At 34.5% G+C, this 18314-nt stretch overlaps 1 protein-coding gene across 13 annotated transcripts in view; it reads right to left on the reverse strand.

Moving 5' to 3' along the window:
• Positions 1-18314, reverse strand: part of cadps2 (Ca++-dependent secretion activator 2) — a 795011-nt gene that overhangs the window by 80245 nt on the left and 696452 nt on the right. For 9 of the 13 annotated variants that reach the window (XM_039761136.1, XM_039761130.1, XM_039761135.1 and 6 more), the window contains 2 exons: positions 13175-13316; positions 2047-2166 (listed from right to left, as the gene is read on the reverse strand). In XM_039761136.1, the coding sequence (XP_039617070.1) occupies positions 2047-2166; positions 13175-13316 (262 nt within the window). The remainder of the gene's footprint in view (positions 1-2046; positions 2167-13174; positions 13317-18314) is intronic. The other 4 variants (XM_039761141.1, XM_039761140.1, XM_039761137.1 and 1 more) reach the window with 1 other exon arrangement.

Consider the following 18314-nt stretch of genomic DNA (forward strand, 5'->3'; position numbering starts at 1 on the left):
TTTACTGTATTTCATAAATGTAAAACTTAAGTGGAAATCACATCCTAACGCTACTTTACATTTATTAATAAGGAAAAAATATATTGTACTAGCTACATTACCCGGCTTTTACTCAGACAATAGGCCTGTTATAGTGCTGAGGGTTAACTGGATGTATCAGAAGTACTATGTAGGTAACGGAGTAGTTTTATGTATATACTGTAGTATTTGTTATTATTATTATTCATTCACTGGAGCTTCTTACTCTTGAACAGGCTACATACAATTTCATATGGGTAAGACATTCCTGCCCTGGATCAATTCTTGCTTTTCCTAGAGACTCGGCTTTGTTGGTTATTGCAAAAACAATTTTAGAAGAAACTGTATTCTTTTGAAATCAACCAGGTAATCAGAAGGAATAATGAATTTGGGGTATAAAAATAATTTCACCATTTGGCAGATCCTGTACAAGTGGTAGCTTCAGTCAAATTTAAAAGTAATGCTTCGGTCTGTAATCTTGCACTGTTACAAACCTTCAGGGGGTTAAGGTCAAAAGCAACATACAGTGAATCATGATTTCTGGAACTTATTACATATAGCATTGACGTTTACAGGTCGCACATTTATGAGTCCAATAAAATGAATTTAATGTTTTAAGAATTTTACTGTGAACTATGTACAATGTCCACCCTCTCTATGTTCAGTTCATTAGAGCTGTGTAAGCATTTAAACTGACTAAGGTATACCATCACTCCTGGCTTGTATTGTACCCGGGGCTTAAAGTGATTTGGTATGCTGTACTGGCAGTTCCCCATTCCTGCTTTGCGAACCGGAGCATAGGAGCAAATCGTGGTCTGACTACCAAGGAACACCTTAGTTCTCTGCAGAGTGGCATGTATTTTACCACTAAGCCCCAACCCCAATTCTTTGTGGTTTATGTATATAAGAATGATTGACAATCCAGTACAGCTTGATTGTGATTGTACAGTATTTTGCTGAATAGCAAGAAGTAGCCAACAGAATAGGGAGTACTGCGTGTGCCTAAGGAGGCCACTTGCTGACCAGAGTTTAGCCTAACTTTTCTTTGTTCGTTTCACATCTCATTTTCCATGCTGTTTGCCACCAAATCTCTTTTTCTCTTGCCACCCAGCTTTCTAACATGGATAAAGACATGGATAATATTTTAATCTAAATTGTGACACAGACCTACACAAATAATGACTTATCCAAAAAGGTATATCAAATATTAAACTTTCAGATTTGCAACAGAAAATTAAAAAAAAAAATCAAGATGAAGGAGGAAAGTATTTGGATAGTAGAAGTGCTTGTTTAGTTGAGAGTACTGCATGATGTAAGGGGCACTAAGCTTTGGCCTGATTTTCTTCTCCTAACAGCAGGCTAAGACCCTTGAGGATAGTGCAACACTAAGCCATTTCACAGAAGTAAAACATCAGAGACAACCACAATGAGGAGATGTACAGGGGTTTGCTGTTTTGAAATATGACGTAATCAAAAGGCTAAGTGATACCACTGAGGTGTTCAATAAGGCACCTAAATTGATAATATTGTTCTGCTTGCATTTTTTTGCTAGTCTTTTTTATTTAATCCAATGGCTTAATCCTGGGGCAGTCCAGGTTCAAATCCCTCACCCAATGGTTGTTTGTGAGGAGTCTGCAAGATAGCATCTGGGTGTGTACGTGAGTGGGCCCTGCAACGGAGTGGTGCTTTGGACAGGGCAGTTTCTTCTTTTGTACCCAATGCTGCTGAAAAAAAGACTTCAGCCCCCTAGTTGGGTGGACTGGAGAATCACGTAAAACTCATCAATGGATATGAACATTGTAAAGAATACATGTATTCATTAAAAACTATATTAAAACATTTTGACATGGCATGGTTCCTATGCGTATGTTTTTTATATGTTTTTCAGATTATTCATGAAGATGAAGACAAATGAATACTGAAGTCCATCTAGGAGAAACTACTGTAAGTGCACAAAAAAAAGATAAGATGGGCCATGCACATTTTGCATGCAAAGAATGGACCTGCTCTTATGGCGTTTATACACACGTGTTATCACATAAAGGAGCCATCCAAGACGGTGCAGAAAAGCTAGGCATTTGAGGAAGATTAAGTGGCAGACTTGGAACTTTGGGAAGAGGCACATTTGGGAGATTGTTGGTAATTGTCCTGCATAAAAACAAACACAAAAATACCAAAGAGAGAGAGAGAGAAAAATAACACATCTGATGAAACACTAATCAAGTTGTATTATACTGATTTTGGTCATAAAAGCATTGAAATTAACTAAACAAAAGCAGGGCAAGATTGTAAAATAAGCTGAAGCTGCAATACAATGAGATGTCAAAAACTTAAAATCATAACATTGAATACATTTTGGTACCTGGAAGGAATGTTTGGTTAGACAATAGGTTTACCAAATTCCTTATTTCCTTAACATCACAGAGAAGACAATATATTTCCCAAATGTATCGGTATTAATAAATTAAAAAATCTTCAACTTCTGCAGATAATTCAGTCACTCCTGAACCATTCTTCGTTTATTCTCACAAAACAGTTTTTCTTCACTCTAGCACTGTCTTTACACACATGTGAAGTTCTATTTTTCATTTTGCGCGTGTACATCTAGCCATCATCTTCTGTCTTCTCAAAGACACTGCTTAGTGTACCGACACTGCTCAAATGTCATCTTGTATTTAAGATTATTTTTATTTTTCTTTATTAATACATTTATTTGGACTAGCATCATGGAATTTTCATGATTTTGCACACATTTAGATATTTTACATTCTGCAGAGACATGATTGTGATTTCCCCAGAATTTTCCTGACTCCAGTGAGCTGCAATAGAAATACATGTACCTGGGAACGTGTGACGGCACAGATGCATTCTTTATATAAGTGAAGTCACTGCAAACCTCCTAATCTGAAGTTTGCCTTTAGGTTAAAGACTAAATAAAATTGTTTATTGATTAAATAATAATGTTTATTGATACAATTAAGGATTCCACCATAAACTGTACAATTGACAATAATGACCCTCTAAAAGAAAAAAAAATAACATAGTCATTATGGCTTTCCTTTTTTTCCATTTATTCTGGTGCTGGGCATTTGAATACTTTATAATTAACCCTTTATGTTTTCTGACTACTACATTTCCAACCCATTCATTTCTGATCTAACATTTGGTTCAATTGCATGGATTATATAGACAAATAACAACTTCACTGTTTTTAAACTGTGGCATAAAAACAGCAAATTCCCACACCTTGCGGCTTTGAAACTGTTAAACAAAATAAGTACTTTTGAGACATTATCTACTGTATATCCTACATTCGTTTTCTGTATAAGGATAAACCACTTTGTGTGTATTCTTTTTCCATTTTATTCCATTTTTTTTTTGTTTGTTTTTATTGAGGCTGTATTTTTTAATGTAATCAGGTCAGCTAAATTAAAATAAATATTTCTCTATTCTATAAAGATAGATTTGCTTTACCTACATATTCTTGAGAATACATTTTGGAAAATTCCATTTGTCAGAGTGGTCTGTGCAAACTACATTGTATTTGCTCTGTCATTGCTGAAATTTTTAATTCTACATCATGCCACACTCATTTAGGAATAAAAACATATCTAAAAGAGCAAACTGCATATTTCTTAACTGCTATGATCAAATTGTTGAAATTATAGGAAAAGAAAAAAATGTGTGTTTCAAAGCATTCATTGTAATTCAATTAACTGTGCACTTACTTTCAAGCACAACCTTCATCACACTGTTTCATTTAACAGACTGCGTAACAAATCCTATATATGGGGTTGTGGGTGTACATTAAACAATGATGCAAATTTCTTCATTCTTTTCTTTTGAACACCTTATATTTTTGGGAACTGTACTATAATGATTGTTATTCACATTTTCTTGATTTGCTGCTTGCAGCGTTCTTGATCTTTTGTTCATTCATTTAAGCAAAGACTTATAGGGGTTAATTTAACTAAAGATCCAGAAAATATAAGTTTTTACTCAGAAAATATAGGTTTTCATTCTTAATATTTGCAGAATCAATTAATATATCTGTTTACTAGTACTGAAGAACACTAATTTTTGGGGGGTTTTGTTCTAGGCATTTGGAAGAAACTCATTTTTGTTTGAATGTCCTTTTCTCTTGTGCACAGGACCACAAGAAGTAGTTTATTTAAAAACATTAAAGTCAATATGTATTAGTCAAGATAAATATGTTTGCGCCATTGTGAGCGTATGCATGGATACTGGGTATATGGACTATGTAACACAAATAATTTGAGGTTTTTGTCCTTGAATGTTATGTTCTTGTTTGCTGTTGTTCAGCATGGATCTTCAAAGAAGCCCACTGTATCAGAAAATTTTGTGATTTCTGTTTTTTAAGAAAACAGGAGCTATTCTGTTGATTAGCTGTTATAATAATAATAATTGTATGTATATAGCACCTTTCCCATGCTCAAGGCTCTGTAGCTGTAATGGTTAAATACTGTGATAATTATAATTATTTCTTCTATTTAATGCCTCTTTCTTAATATGCATTTTGTTCACACTATATTATTCTACAGTACTTTAGTATGTATAATTACAAGGGATGTGCATAGGCCTAATTTTGTTTGTTTATTTGTTTTTGTTTCTATTTTTGGACAAAATGAACTAGATAAAAGTACTTCAAAACATTTTTAAAAGCAAAAGATAATAATTTGATAGAAAGTGAAGTTATGCTGTGGTTTGCCCAATTTCTAAACTTTGTGCATTTTGGAAAAAGCAACTGATCGGTGATTCACACGTCATTAACAATTATGATTGATTACACTGATTCCAACAACAAGCCACTCCTACTGTGAGGAGATTTAATTTGGAATTGAAGAAAATGGCTACAGTTTCATCTTTTGGAAGTTTCTTTGCCTTTAATACTGGAATATTAAATTGCTTTTGATGTATAGATTACAGTGATCCCTCGCTATATCGCGCTTCAACTTTCGCGGCTTCACTCCATCGCGGATTTTAAATGTAAGCATATCTAAATATATATCACGGGTTTTTCGCAGGTTCGTGGATTTCTGCGGACAATGGGTCTTTTAATTTATGTTACATGCTTCCTCAGTTTGTTTGCCCAGTTGATTTCATACAAGGGACGCTATTGGCGGATGGCTGAGAAGCTACCCAATCAGAGCATGTATTACGTATTAAATAAAACTCCTCAATGATATACGATATCCTTTCCGCGCGGTGCTTGATTGTTTGCTTTTCTCTGTCTCTCTCACTCTCTGCCTGACGGAGGGTGTGAGCAGAGGGGCTGTTTGCACAGAGGCTGTTTGCTTAGAAGATATGGACGCTCCTCTAAAAAATGCCGTTTTATCGCGGTGCTTCAGCATACTTAAAAGCACAAAAGCACGTATTGATTTTTTGCTTTTCTCTCGCTCTCTCTCTCTCTCTCTAACATTCTCTGCTCCTGACACGCATTCTTTGAAGAGGAAGATATGTTTACATTCTTTTAATTGTCAGAAAGAACTGCCATCTCTGTCTTGTCATGGAGCACAGTTTAAACTTTTGACTAAAGGGTGTTATTTCATGTCTAGCGGGCTCTAATAATGTTAACAGTGTGGGAGAGTTTATAAGGGCTTAAAATATATAAAAATAACCATACAAACATATGGTTTCTACTTCACGGATGTTCATCTATCGCAGGGGGTTCTGGAACGCAACCCCCCCGAGAGAGAAGGAATTACTGTACTGCATTTGTCTCCATTTGTTTGTGTGTGCGTGCGTGTGTGTGTGTTCGGGGGGATGGGTCACTGGAGGAGTCGTAATCCAGCCCTGGTAAAACTATAAAATGAAAAAGTGTTAACAACTTTGTACCCAACTTCTGTCATGTGGAAATTTCACTTTCCACTCACCATGTGTTAGCAAGAGATCAATGCATTCCATTACAAACACATTTTGTGAGCTACTTTGGGGGTTTTAGAATAGATTTTTCAGTTGACTGATTTTCTTAATGGTCAATACATTTTTTTTGTAGTGGTCCAGACATCTTGACTACAATTTCTGTTTTTGCCCATTTACACAAATTAATCAACTGATTGATCTACAGTTTCTGACAGTCACAATTTGTTTTTTTTTTCTACTCAACACTCCACTATCTATGAATTAAACAGATAAATTATCAGTTATATGTTCTTTCCATGAAAAGACGTACATGCTGGTAACAGTAAAAATATGCTGAAAAACATTTCATTTAGAGAAAAAAAAGCATTCAGGTATATTCTGGAGTATGTGAACACATAAAGAAAAGATAAAAGAATAGGTACTTACTAATGATAGAAAATGCTTCCAAACTTAACTGCAAGTTTTGACCAAGTATTTAAACATATGCTTAATATGATTAAGTGAAGTGTGTGATTAGATTTGTATTTAGTTACTGCAATGGCAAATCTTTATTCAATGCATTAATTTATTATTTTTAACATATAATCAATAGATTAATTTTTGTTTATTTTAACTGCCTTTTCTATTCTTATATTCAACTAATATAACTGCTCTGGATGAAATCTGTTCAATAATTTAGAATGCCAGATTTAGATACTCATAATATTTTTTGAAATACATGCACATCGAACTAATACTCATACTTTAGTCCACAGAAACACCAAGCTTCTTCCTGCATAAAGATGATTGAGAAAGCTGGTTGTGCTCAGGTGCACATCCTGCTTTCCCAAACTACACACAGAGTTATTCACATAATCAGGATTTGCAATTGACACTTCAAAATCGTCTATGAAAATGTTTCTAATGGTAATACTTTGTGGTTTTTGGGCCCAATTGAGGATCACTCAAGAAGACAGATACTTATTCAAGTAGCTTACTAGTACTAGGGTGCAGTACCATGTTAGCCATTATGGATGTAATGAGGAGTCAAGCAAAATCACACCTTTTACTGGCTAACTAAAAATATTACAATATGCAGGTTTTCTAGGAACTCAGGTCCCTTCTTCAGCTAATATTGCTTGACTTCTCATTGCAAGTAACTTACTAAAACACCCATTACAGAAAATGTTATTCTGTTTATGTTGGTATCATAAACAGGAAACCTTAATGTAGAACAGCAAAGCTGTTAAGGTCAGCTTGCATTTTTCGACGCTTCTAAAACAACAATGAAAACAAAGCATCTATACAAAACTATTTCTTGGAATGGCTGATGTTTACTCGTTGAGTAATTGTTTAATCACACTCAAATTTTCAGTCTGCTTCAAGTCTTTCAGCTAACATTGTCACTTCATTCTTTTCATACCCTTGTAGACTTTTAAGTTGGACTGCTAACGCTTTTCTTATATCTGTGTCTTTGAACTCTTTTTATTTTTTGGTCACATAAAGGTCAGAACATAATGTAACTGTTGTACACACAACATTTTACTTTTACAGCACTGTGCAGGACTGCTCCCATTCCTCCCACACTCTCTTTGTCCCAATTCTATCTGGCAAAAGGTACTAAAGCATCAGAATCAGTTCTACCAGGCTCTGCAAAAGCTTCTAATCCTTGGCTGTTTGGACTCTGATCTCTAAGCTACCCGACTCCCCTTAGATCTGCTCCTAGTAGCTTATTTACATTTCAGTATATTTGTTATAACTGTTTTTTTTTATTATTAGTTGTTATTATTTATTTTTTACAGGTTGAGGATCCAAAATGCCTGGGGCCAGAAGTATTTAATTTTTTTCTGGATTTTGGAGTATTTGCACATGCATAATGAGATATCTTGGAGATGGGAATTTTTGCTTCATTTACACCTTATACTGTACACATAGCTTTAAGGTAATTTTTTTGTGTACAAAAGAAAGTTTGCACACTGTATCATTAGTAGAATACCAATATTAGCTGTTAAACAACCGAAAGAACAAACAACAGCAAGCTTTCAGTCCCTACCTGCAATGCTGTGTTTTGATTAAAAGGTTATTGTACACAGAGAATAAAAATAAACCACTGTGAATAATGCACATAAGTCTGATAGCGATGATGGTTTATATGTTCCTTCTATGCAGCACTTTTGAATTGCACTGCTCTCCCTATACTTGTTTGTCATTTGTGTGAAATTCAAAGAGGAATTGAAGAAATTATTTCTAACCAGTAAGTACCAGCTTCTGTATTATTCATATCCACTCATCAGTAAAAAAAAAAAAATGAAAGGAAACATTGGTCAGAACCCATAAGGGCAAGTGAGTTCAGGTGTGTTATTTTCCACTTGTGGTGTCATGTCAGAACTCCATTAGTTTTTGGAGCAGTTCATATTTTGGAATTTTGGATTAGGCATACTGAACCTGTGCTATCTATTTCAATGTATTACTATCTATTCATTTACCTATTTGTTTATTTTATAGTATTGTACAGTTCTCTACTTGTCTTTCACTTGCCCTTTGTTTACTTATAAGTTGCACTGCAAACGAGGAGAACATTACTTCATGCCACTGTATACTGTAGTACTGTGCATGGATGGTATGACAAAGCCTCTTGATTTACTTAACTATATGCTTAACTTTTGCAGAATAATTTTCCCTCTACTATACTCTGCTTCTCCTTTATAGTTTCTCTGTTTATATTTAAACTAGCTGTGTAAGCCCGTGCTGTGAAAAGTCTGGGGTCCTAGAAACTACTGAAATCATCAGAAAAAAATTGAAATGTAGAAATGTCAGGTAATTCAAAGGAACTACTCTGGGAATCTCTCTCCTAGGAGAATTCATTTTGCCGACCTGTTCGCCTCACTTATGTATTAGTGGCGGGAGGAAAAGTAAAAGGGATACCGTTTTGCTGATATTAGTTGCTAAGTGACTTTGTTTTTCTTCTGAGGTTTCGTTTTACTGATGTGTTGGCCTTGCTTGTGTATCCTCAGAGGCAGAGCCCTTACCCCAACTCCACCTCTCACTTCTGGGCCAGACAGACAGACAGACACACTTCCACACGTAGACGTTTATATATAAAATTAAGAGAACATATTAAATTCATCAAATTTGGAATGTAAGCTATTTCACATTACAGATTATTTAAAAACTGCAGTTCGAGAATTTAATAAAAAAATAATAATTCTATAGCCGCTTTTCCACTGCATAGTACGGCACGACACGGTTCAGTACAGCTCACCTTGGTTCGGCTCAGTTCGGCTCGGTTTGCGTTTCGACTGCAGTTTAGTACCGCTTTAGAGTGGGTGGGATTATTCACGTGTCGTTAGAGTTGCGCCGCCTCAACTGCCGTGACACCGTGGAACTTTTATAACAACACGCAGACAACGACAACACTTTAGCTCAACGACGCGCAAGGTTAAGCATCTAAAAAAAGCACATCACTAGCTAACTTTTATCACTGTTGCAAAGCATAAAATGAACTTAACTGCCAGTGTAACATTAAAATGCTGATTCTGTATATTACAGATCTTCCACATTTTGCAAAAAAGTCGCCGCAACAGACCATCTGTTTGGACATTTAACTGTGCTTCAGAGTGGTGGGATGTGATTGTTCCCGGTTTTACAAACACTCAGTGGCTGGAGAACTTTCGAAACTTCCGCGTGTCTGTACCTTTAAAGAAAAGAATAGCCAGTGACGCAGTAATGACGATTTTCTCCGGCCAATCAGTGACCAGCAGAGTTTACACGTCACATTTTGGTAACGGTTCGGCACGCTTGGAACCTCGGCTGAGGTGGTACTAAAAAAAGGACCAGGTACCAGGTACTGTTACCAGTGGAAAGCCCCACAAAAGTGAGCTGAACTGAACCGTGTCGTGCCGTACTATGCAGTGGAAAAGCGGCTTTTGTGTTTAATTATGGTAGAAATGGCCTGGTATAATGGCATAGTCCAGTAGCAACTGCAACTGGCCCAGTTATAAAGGACCCCAAATGCCACCTCAGAACCTTCCCAGGATTATTAGGCAAAAGGCTAGAAAGAAGCACAAGATATTATACAGGACATTACAGGTCCTACTCATGAACAAGCCTTAGTGAACAATTTATTTTTTAGAACTTTAACTGGCCTTTTAAATGCTATATTCTTTCCATGATTTGGTCATGTAAGCTTTATTTCCATATGACAAAAAGAGTTCTGATTTTTATTTAATTGTAATTTAATAATTTGCTGGAGGCTGAGCTTTGGAGACTAAAGCTCCCAAACTTCAAAATGATCAAATTAGCATTTCTAAAAAGACAAAATTGGTCAAAGCATTTAAGAAAATACTCTTTATTTGAACACAGCATACACTTCTATGAGTCTCACTAAGGTTTTCTATTCTAGTTTGTGTTTCATTGTTCTGTTGTGGTCCTTGCTACCAATTTTATTTTAATGAAATTACCTTTCATGACCTAGTTTGTAGAGGTAGGCCTCTATAATCATGGAATGTAACGTAGGAAGTTGTCTAGAACCCATTGCCACAGTTGGACTGTGCCAATGTAGTAGTATATGTGAATAGTAGGTTTGATTATGGATTCAAAACAGTAGTAGTGTTGATCCACAAAATTTGCCGAAATGCTTTTAAGGTGAATTTACTGGGTTTGACAGTGACCTGGTTTGTTGAATATTTTCCTGAAAAGTCTGTGTGATTGGTGTATGGCCATGTCACATTAGATGAAACTTCCAGTGATTTTCCAACCATAGCCTTCATTTACATGATCTAAGCGAGTCACAAGCAGTTGTTGACATACTCCTGGGACGATATCGCCTCGTGTGACATATCAAGTGACTCATTCCAACTAGTCCACATTTCGCCACTACAAAATCAGACAGGTCTAATTTTGTCTTTAGCCATAGAGATGGGCTCTGTTTGCATGAGAGCTAACAACCAATAAAAGCTCATCTGCAAGTACCACACAAGGAATAAGGTATGTAAGTGTTTTGGACTTAAAACACAGAAGAGAGGCTTTGTACCACAACAGAATGGAGAAATAAATACAGGACAGAGACTGTGGCTGAAATTACCCTATGGGTTTACCATTCCTATAGCACCAGCACTGTCAGACATCACGCTATTGGCTGTCAGAAAAAGAGGTGTACACAATTATGCTGGAAAGTTATTACATAGTGGATAAATTTAACATGTTGCTTCCCCTTCCATTCACTGGTCAAGAGTTCTGTCTTCATTTCAAAAGTGCAGTATTATGGGAATGTGTTTCTCATTTATGCTGTATGCTAATGTTTGCAGAAATATCTATTTCAATTTTTTGGCAAAAATGTACATGTTTTGAGCAAATTACATGAGATTTATCCTTTTATTTTTCTGGATGTTTAACATTGTCTGCCATTGCACAGCATTTGTCACATTTGGCTTCTATAATAATATTAGCTTACATGAAAAAGTATACAATTTTTGGGTGGGACATCTTTTTAGTTCTATTAATTTTGTCTCAGGGAGGCATGGTGAAGCAATAGTTTACAATGCTACATTACATCCTAGGACACATTTTTGGGGGCAATAATCTATTGAACACAGTTGGTCAACACTTTCCTAGCCATTAGGGATACTTAAAAGATTATTGAACCATTATAATCCACTCAAAACTATTTTAGTTTCTCCTTCCCCACTGACTTGCCTATTGCTGCGTTTGGTTAAATTCCCCAATTTTTCCACAATTAGGCCTAAACCAAGGCAAAGCTAATTTAGTCTGGTTAACTCATCACTAGTTCATAGTATAGGGGCAGATACTATTCTCATCTCAGATATACACTATTTTCTTGATTTTTTGTAAACTGGTTTAGAAAAATTTAAGAAGATGATCATACGTTGAATTTTGCTCTGCAGAGACTTTGCTAGAATTTTTCATTAATTTCATTACTGCTGTTATGTTTATTTTTTGCAATACTTTCCAAACCTGCTATATCCAAAGCAAGTTAAGACCAACCACTGGAATCGACATAAGTCCATCATACACACACACCCACAGCAAAATAATTTATGGTTCTCTATTAACCCAACTGATATCATTGGCACATTGGAGAAAATCCCAGTACCTTGGGTAAGCCCAGCAAAGGCACAGGTGGTCTGCTAGAGGCAGCAGCCCTAATTACTAAACCACTATGCTGAAATTATTTCTTTTTTTCCCAAGAAGTTATTATTTAGTAGAAAAGAATGTTTTTGACAAAACTTGGGCACTCACTTGACCTGCAGAGGTTAACAACACTCTATATTTAGGTGTTAGTTCTGTATGAAGCTACTCTTAAAATCATTAACACAAAAAATACATTGTACATTAGCATTGCAGAAACCCTAAAACACTTATTTTACCTTCATTAAAGGTGTCATGAAAATGCTCTTCTTTCTGACAGTTCATAAGCTTCTGAGTTTTATTAAAACAATTAGTGAGAAAAAATAAAACATCCTGATGATAATTATAAGACAATCACAGCAAAATAATAAATATGAATAGAATACCAGAATAAATAATTGGATAATGTTTTAAAGTTATCAAGTCTTTTTTTTCCATTAGAATAAATACTATGTTTGGCAAAGACATACTGTATCTATACATCTAACCAATGTAATACATACTTCCTTTTAAAGAACAAGTACACAAGTAAAATAAAAACACAGGTGAAAGGCTAAAATACATTATTGATAACTAGATTATGATTCAAGCACATGCATCAGGGTATTCTTATAGCTCTTCACTTTCAGAAGTATAAATAATAAAAGCAGAAGATTAGCTAAAATAGATCTTGTAAGAGTTAATGATCAAATGCCTGACTTTTCTTTCTTGTTTAAGCAATACAAAATGTTTTATTTAATAAAAGCATCTTTGCATAGTTTACCCAGTTTCATACATTAATCTTATTATAAAAAGTCAAGTAACAAATTACATCCTGAAACATTTTTTTCATTATAGTCAAATTGTATGTAAGTAAAGGCCACAGAGAAGTGCTGTTTCAAGTACAATAGATATAGACATTTTTTTTTATGGTACATCATATGTCAAGCACTTGTTATACCTGCAGAAATATGTATGGTAAGACTCAGTAATGTTAACTGATATCATGACTCAATATCTTTAGGTTAAATCTTATTCTGTTTTTTTGTATTATCTCAGAACTACATTGAAACTTTTTCTAGTAACCATTCTGTACATTGCGATAATGATGGACTATCAAAAATGATAAAAATATTTAATCAAAGACCTTTAAAGAAACACTGCTTACTTCACAGGCTGCCAAGTTTCTTGTTCAAATCCTCTGTGGATAGACTGTGCTATCGAAGACTCCATAAGATCAATGTATCGCACAACTAGAGGTACAAATTTGTCTTGTAAATGTTTATGAAATTTCCCATTACATAGATGAACTGCAGAAAGAAAATGAAAAAAAAAAAAACAAACACATTTAACTCAATATTAAACTAAAATGCTAGCAGCCATACATCATTGTTCTGAAAATGACCACCTTAAAGAGCATGCCTGTTATTCGGAATGGAAATGCATGACCATTTGAAGCATAAACAGGTTTAAGAGACTCAGCATAATAGATGTGTGTGGGGTGAATTTGAAATTCATGGTTTCTAGTATAGCTTCTCAACCACTAGGCCAAAACTTAATAAACTGCTTTTGTCAGAGTTAAGAATGCAAAGTACAATCAAAGAAATTTTAATTTACTGTACACTCTCAAGTAAGATTGTTAATGCAATAAATTAACTTGTATAATATTTTGCAACATGCCACATTGTATTCTGTTCATATAATAAATGCTCTCTATTAATTTGCTGGGAGCAACAAGAATTGCAATTTTCATATTTGTCTTTAGGAAACACAATTACTTTCATAAATATATTTAAGTGTTATAAACTATTATGAAAATGAATAGACATATATTTATATTTGTTTCTTTAATTTAAATACATAATTAATTACTAACTGGAAAAAGAAAATGTATTTTTCTAGAGAAAGTATTTCATTTTCAGCCAAGGAATAGCATACCTTATGATGCATAATCATTACTAATACAAGTAAGTTCATTTACAAAAAAATTACACAAAAATACTAAAATGATTATGTTTCCGCATCCAGCCATCCAGTTTTGAGGCAACAGTTAATGGCTGCAGGAAGCTGGTGACTACCATTTCAGCAGAATTTGCGCACAAGATATTAGCTTACCATGGACAGGGAGTGGAGGCACACTCACGAACACAGAGTCATTTCAGAGGACGCAATTAAGCTAGACACCAGGAAAATGTGCAAATTGGTATACAAAAATGGCTTTGATATCGTTAACTGATATGAATCATTTACCTTTTTTTGACTTTATAATAAAAGTGACTACTGTAAATTTATTTTGAATGATGGGTACCTGTTGATTTTTATGTGATAATGTTCAAATAACAAGCAATGTTTATTAATTTCATTTTTATAGTATCTTGCATCATAGTTCACTTTGTTTGTTTATGAGACATGACACAGATGTATGTGCAGGGAGAAAATGTAGATCCCTATAAAAAAAAAAACTACAGCTGCCTCAAAACCTTTAGCTTCTTATAGAAAAGGGCTGGAAAGTCAGAACACTTTTCAGGATTCAACTCAGTGACCCAAAAGAAATATAGAAGAGAGGTGCGAGCCATTCCCAGTTAGTTAACTGCTGGTGTGAGCCAGAGAAGGATCTCAACCTTAGAAGAGAAAGGCACAAAATATGAAGGGTCCCTAAGCCTAACATTTAGAAACAGTCACCAGAAATAGTGTTGCAAGAAACCCATATGTGTTGGCAGTTTGAATATATTGGTTGAATAAAAAAGCTGCCCTTAACAAAATATGAGCTTGTTTGATCTGTTTTTCGGTGTTATTACTATAAACTAAAGGGATATATACCCTTATAATGAATGATCTTGGTTTCTTTCACTGCTCACCCTCAGTCGTACTTGCCAGATGTACTTACCATGAAAAGTTAGCAAGTCTTAACTGTGTCAAGAGATGATTTAACACCATGACCTTCAATGGGAAAATGGCACTGAGAGCAGTAAATAAATTGATTCTCTAATTATTTTAATATCTAGTGCATTTGGCCAACCATTTAATTCAATTAAGTTTGAAGTCATTATCTCCAAAACAGAAAAAGAAAGTAATTACACAGGGTAGAGAAAATGCAGACATAACATACCAACTACAATACAATTTCAACCCATAAAAATTAAATTACAAGTTTAATTAAAAGTGTGTATTTTATTTATTTGTACAAATTGTAACAAGTTACATAGACACAGTATCATCATAAAAAAGTTTAAAAAATGAATGCATCACTAAAAACAAACAGTAAGTAGCAAATAGACATATGACTCAACTTAAATCGCTCCACCAAAGTAAATGTTTGTCTAAATACTCTTAACAGAAACCTCTGCAGGCAAAGCAGGAGGAAGACTGTTCCATATCCTCAGTGCAACAGACTGAAAAGCTCGATCACTGTGTGTCTTCAGCCTCATACAAGGAACAAGTCTTGGAAAGATGACTCTTGAGTCTGATTAAAAGAATGACGATGCACAAGATTAACAATTTACTGCCAGCCAAACCATGTGGTACTCTATTAGTGAACACCAGAATTTTAAAATGAATTCTGTATTCCATTGGAAACTAGTGTAAAGATGGCAAAATTGGAATAATATGAAACCCTTTATTAGACCTCAGTAACAACCTGGTGGCAGCATTATGTATGGATTGTAAACAAGAAAAGATGTTTTACTCAAACAAGTAAACAGAGAATTTCAATAATTTAAACTTGTTGAAATAAAAGTTTTAACATGTATTTTTATTTCTGCATTGGACACCATTAATCTTAACTTAGAACAATTATTTAACTGAAAAAAGCAAGAATAGGAAATAGAACTGACAAAAGCATCTGAACTCTAATGCTGGTCAAACATAAGTCAAAAAGATAAGGCTGAGGAAAACAAGTAATGGCCGTTAACTTGTGACTAATCACAGCATATACATTTTCGTGGAGCAATAATCAAAGACTCTGCTTTCTCAGAATATAACTTTAGGCAGTTGGAAGACAACCACTGGTTAATCTCAGACAAACACTCGGAGAGGACAGCCTATGTAGATCTTGAGGCTAAAAAAAAAAAAAAGCTGGATATCATCAGCATTAAAAAGACACAAAACAACCACAAAAGATTGTGTAATATGTGCTGAAAAAAAAAACAACACAACCCTGGGGTACACCAAATGTAAGAGGGTCAACAGTGGATGAGTACTCCCCTGCCCCAACAGAAAAATGCCAACCATAAGAGGAAAACTAGCCCAAGGCAAAATATTTGAGCATACTGTCTATGTACTAAAATTAGTCCAAGACCACATGCGCAAGCAAGTTTAACTGACACAGTTGCAATTCAAACGTAGTCAATTAACAGTGTAACAAATTAAAAAAAAGCTTACTTAAAAATATTAGACACTTTACTGACACTCTTTAATTTTCGCATGTTTGCTGTCTGAAACACAGGCATAGTTTTTGTTTAAAATCAGCCTTTATCCATTGTATAAGAACATTGTAGATTAATATTAAAGTATAAACACTGTAACTGTGCACTCTTTACATACAGCAATGGCAGAAAGAATTGTAACATTTGGCTATAACATTACCAGTTTTCTTGCTAGTCACTTCGATAAAACCTTTTTTTGTGATGGGGTTATTCACAAGAGAACAAAAGAAGAGAAAAGATCAGTATTTTTGTATCAAGATATGTTGGAGAGAAGCAACTGGTGATGTTGTGTTATGCTACTGTGAATCTTGAGGGGTTTAAAAAATAGCACCTTCAGATTTGCTTGCTTCCAAGTGACTCTATCAATTCAGCCTTCACTATTAAAAGAGAAAATGATTGCCATTGAGTGGAGATTCCTGAGGGGGAGAGGCATCTGTACCTTCAGTTTTACTTCTAATAAGGCAGCACAGCAGAACACTGAAGCAAGGCCCTTCTGATCATGTGTCATAAAATATCTAAAATGAATTTTTTCATAAAGTGTATATAATGCTACCAAAATGCAACTCAGAAAGTTCAAATTACCAACTTTCTTTTGCATCACTCCTAGAACTCAGTTAAAGCGTGTTCTTTGTCATCATTGTTTAAAGTGGCCAGATTTAATATATACTAATAGGTCAGTTTATTCGCTGTCCTTTTCTATCAAACTTCATATCTGTTTTGATGAATCCTGTTGCTACTGCACAGAGTACATTTTATCAGAAAGATATTGTGTCTTATTACAAATTAAAAGCCATGTATTATATTGACAATGTGATTTAACATGGAATACCAGAGCCAGACGTAACATATTTGTAACAGCAGGGTGATCCTAATGTTAAACTGAGAAATGTGTTTCATACAACATCATTTAAGAAGCAGAGACGAACAGTACTGTATGTGAATGTTTAACAGTTAACAAGTTGATTTATGCATTATTTATTAAGTTATTATTTTCCAAAAGATAGTATGTGAAAATATTGCTGCCATGAGGACATATTTACCAGACTTGTTTTATATAATCACACAAAATTTTTATGCAAAGCAACCACAAACTGAATTTACATCCTTTACTTAGTCAAAAAATTTTAAGAATTGACAGAAGCCTCCTAACAAAATCATTCTGTTATATTTTCATTCTACTGAGGTAACATGTTTATTCACCATCATTAATTTGCATCCGGAACCCATTATTGCATTCCATTATAGGGTCATAATGCAGGAACCAACATTGGATGGGATTTCATTGCATCATAGGGTACCACTCATATACAGCGCATAACCACACTCACTTAAATGGTCTCTTTTAAATGGGCTAATCCTATAATATGAAAATGAGAGAAATCTAGAGCTCCTGGAGAAAATCCTCACATACACAGCATGGAAAAATAAAAATGAACCTGAACCCATGCCCCTTCCAGCAAATCAAAAGGCCCATTTTTTATCTCTATTAAGGCTCATGAGAGGTAGTTTATCATCTGTGGAGAAGAACATATGCTTAGCCACTGAAAATAGAGAAGATGAAGTCCCCAGCTTTATTTTTAAAATTGTAAAAAAAAAAAAAAGTTTACTTGTACTTCTTCTTAATGCATTATACAGTATATAAGCACTATTCCAGCTCATTTGCAATTATTTTTGTTGACCATTTTTTAAAGATTTGTTTTTCATTATTTTTGCCTTTTTCAGATCAAAATGTAATTTGTTCAGTTTATGTCTTTAGCTTTTGAATATTTGAGGTCTACTTTCAACATTTTTTACTCTGCTTGGTTCTACACTTCTACTTTTTTAGATTTACTACATGGTAGCTTTTATTGCTATTTATATACAAAACCAACATTTGTCCTCACA

This window comes from Polypterus senegalus, chromosome 8, assembly GCF_016835505.1.
Source record: "Polypterus senegalus isolate Bchr_013 chromosome 8, ASM1683550v1, whole genome shotgun sequence".
NCBI lineage: Eukaryota > Metazoa > Chordata > Cladistia > Polypteriformes > Polypteridae > Polypterus > Polypterus senegalus.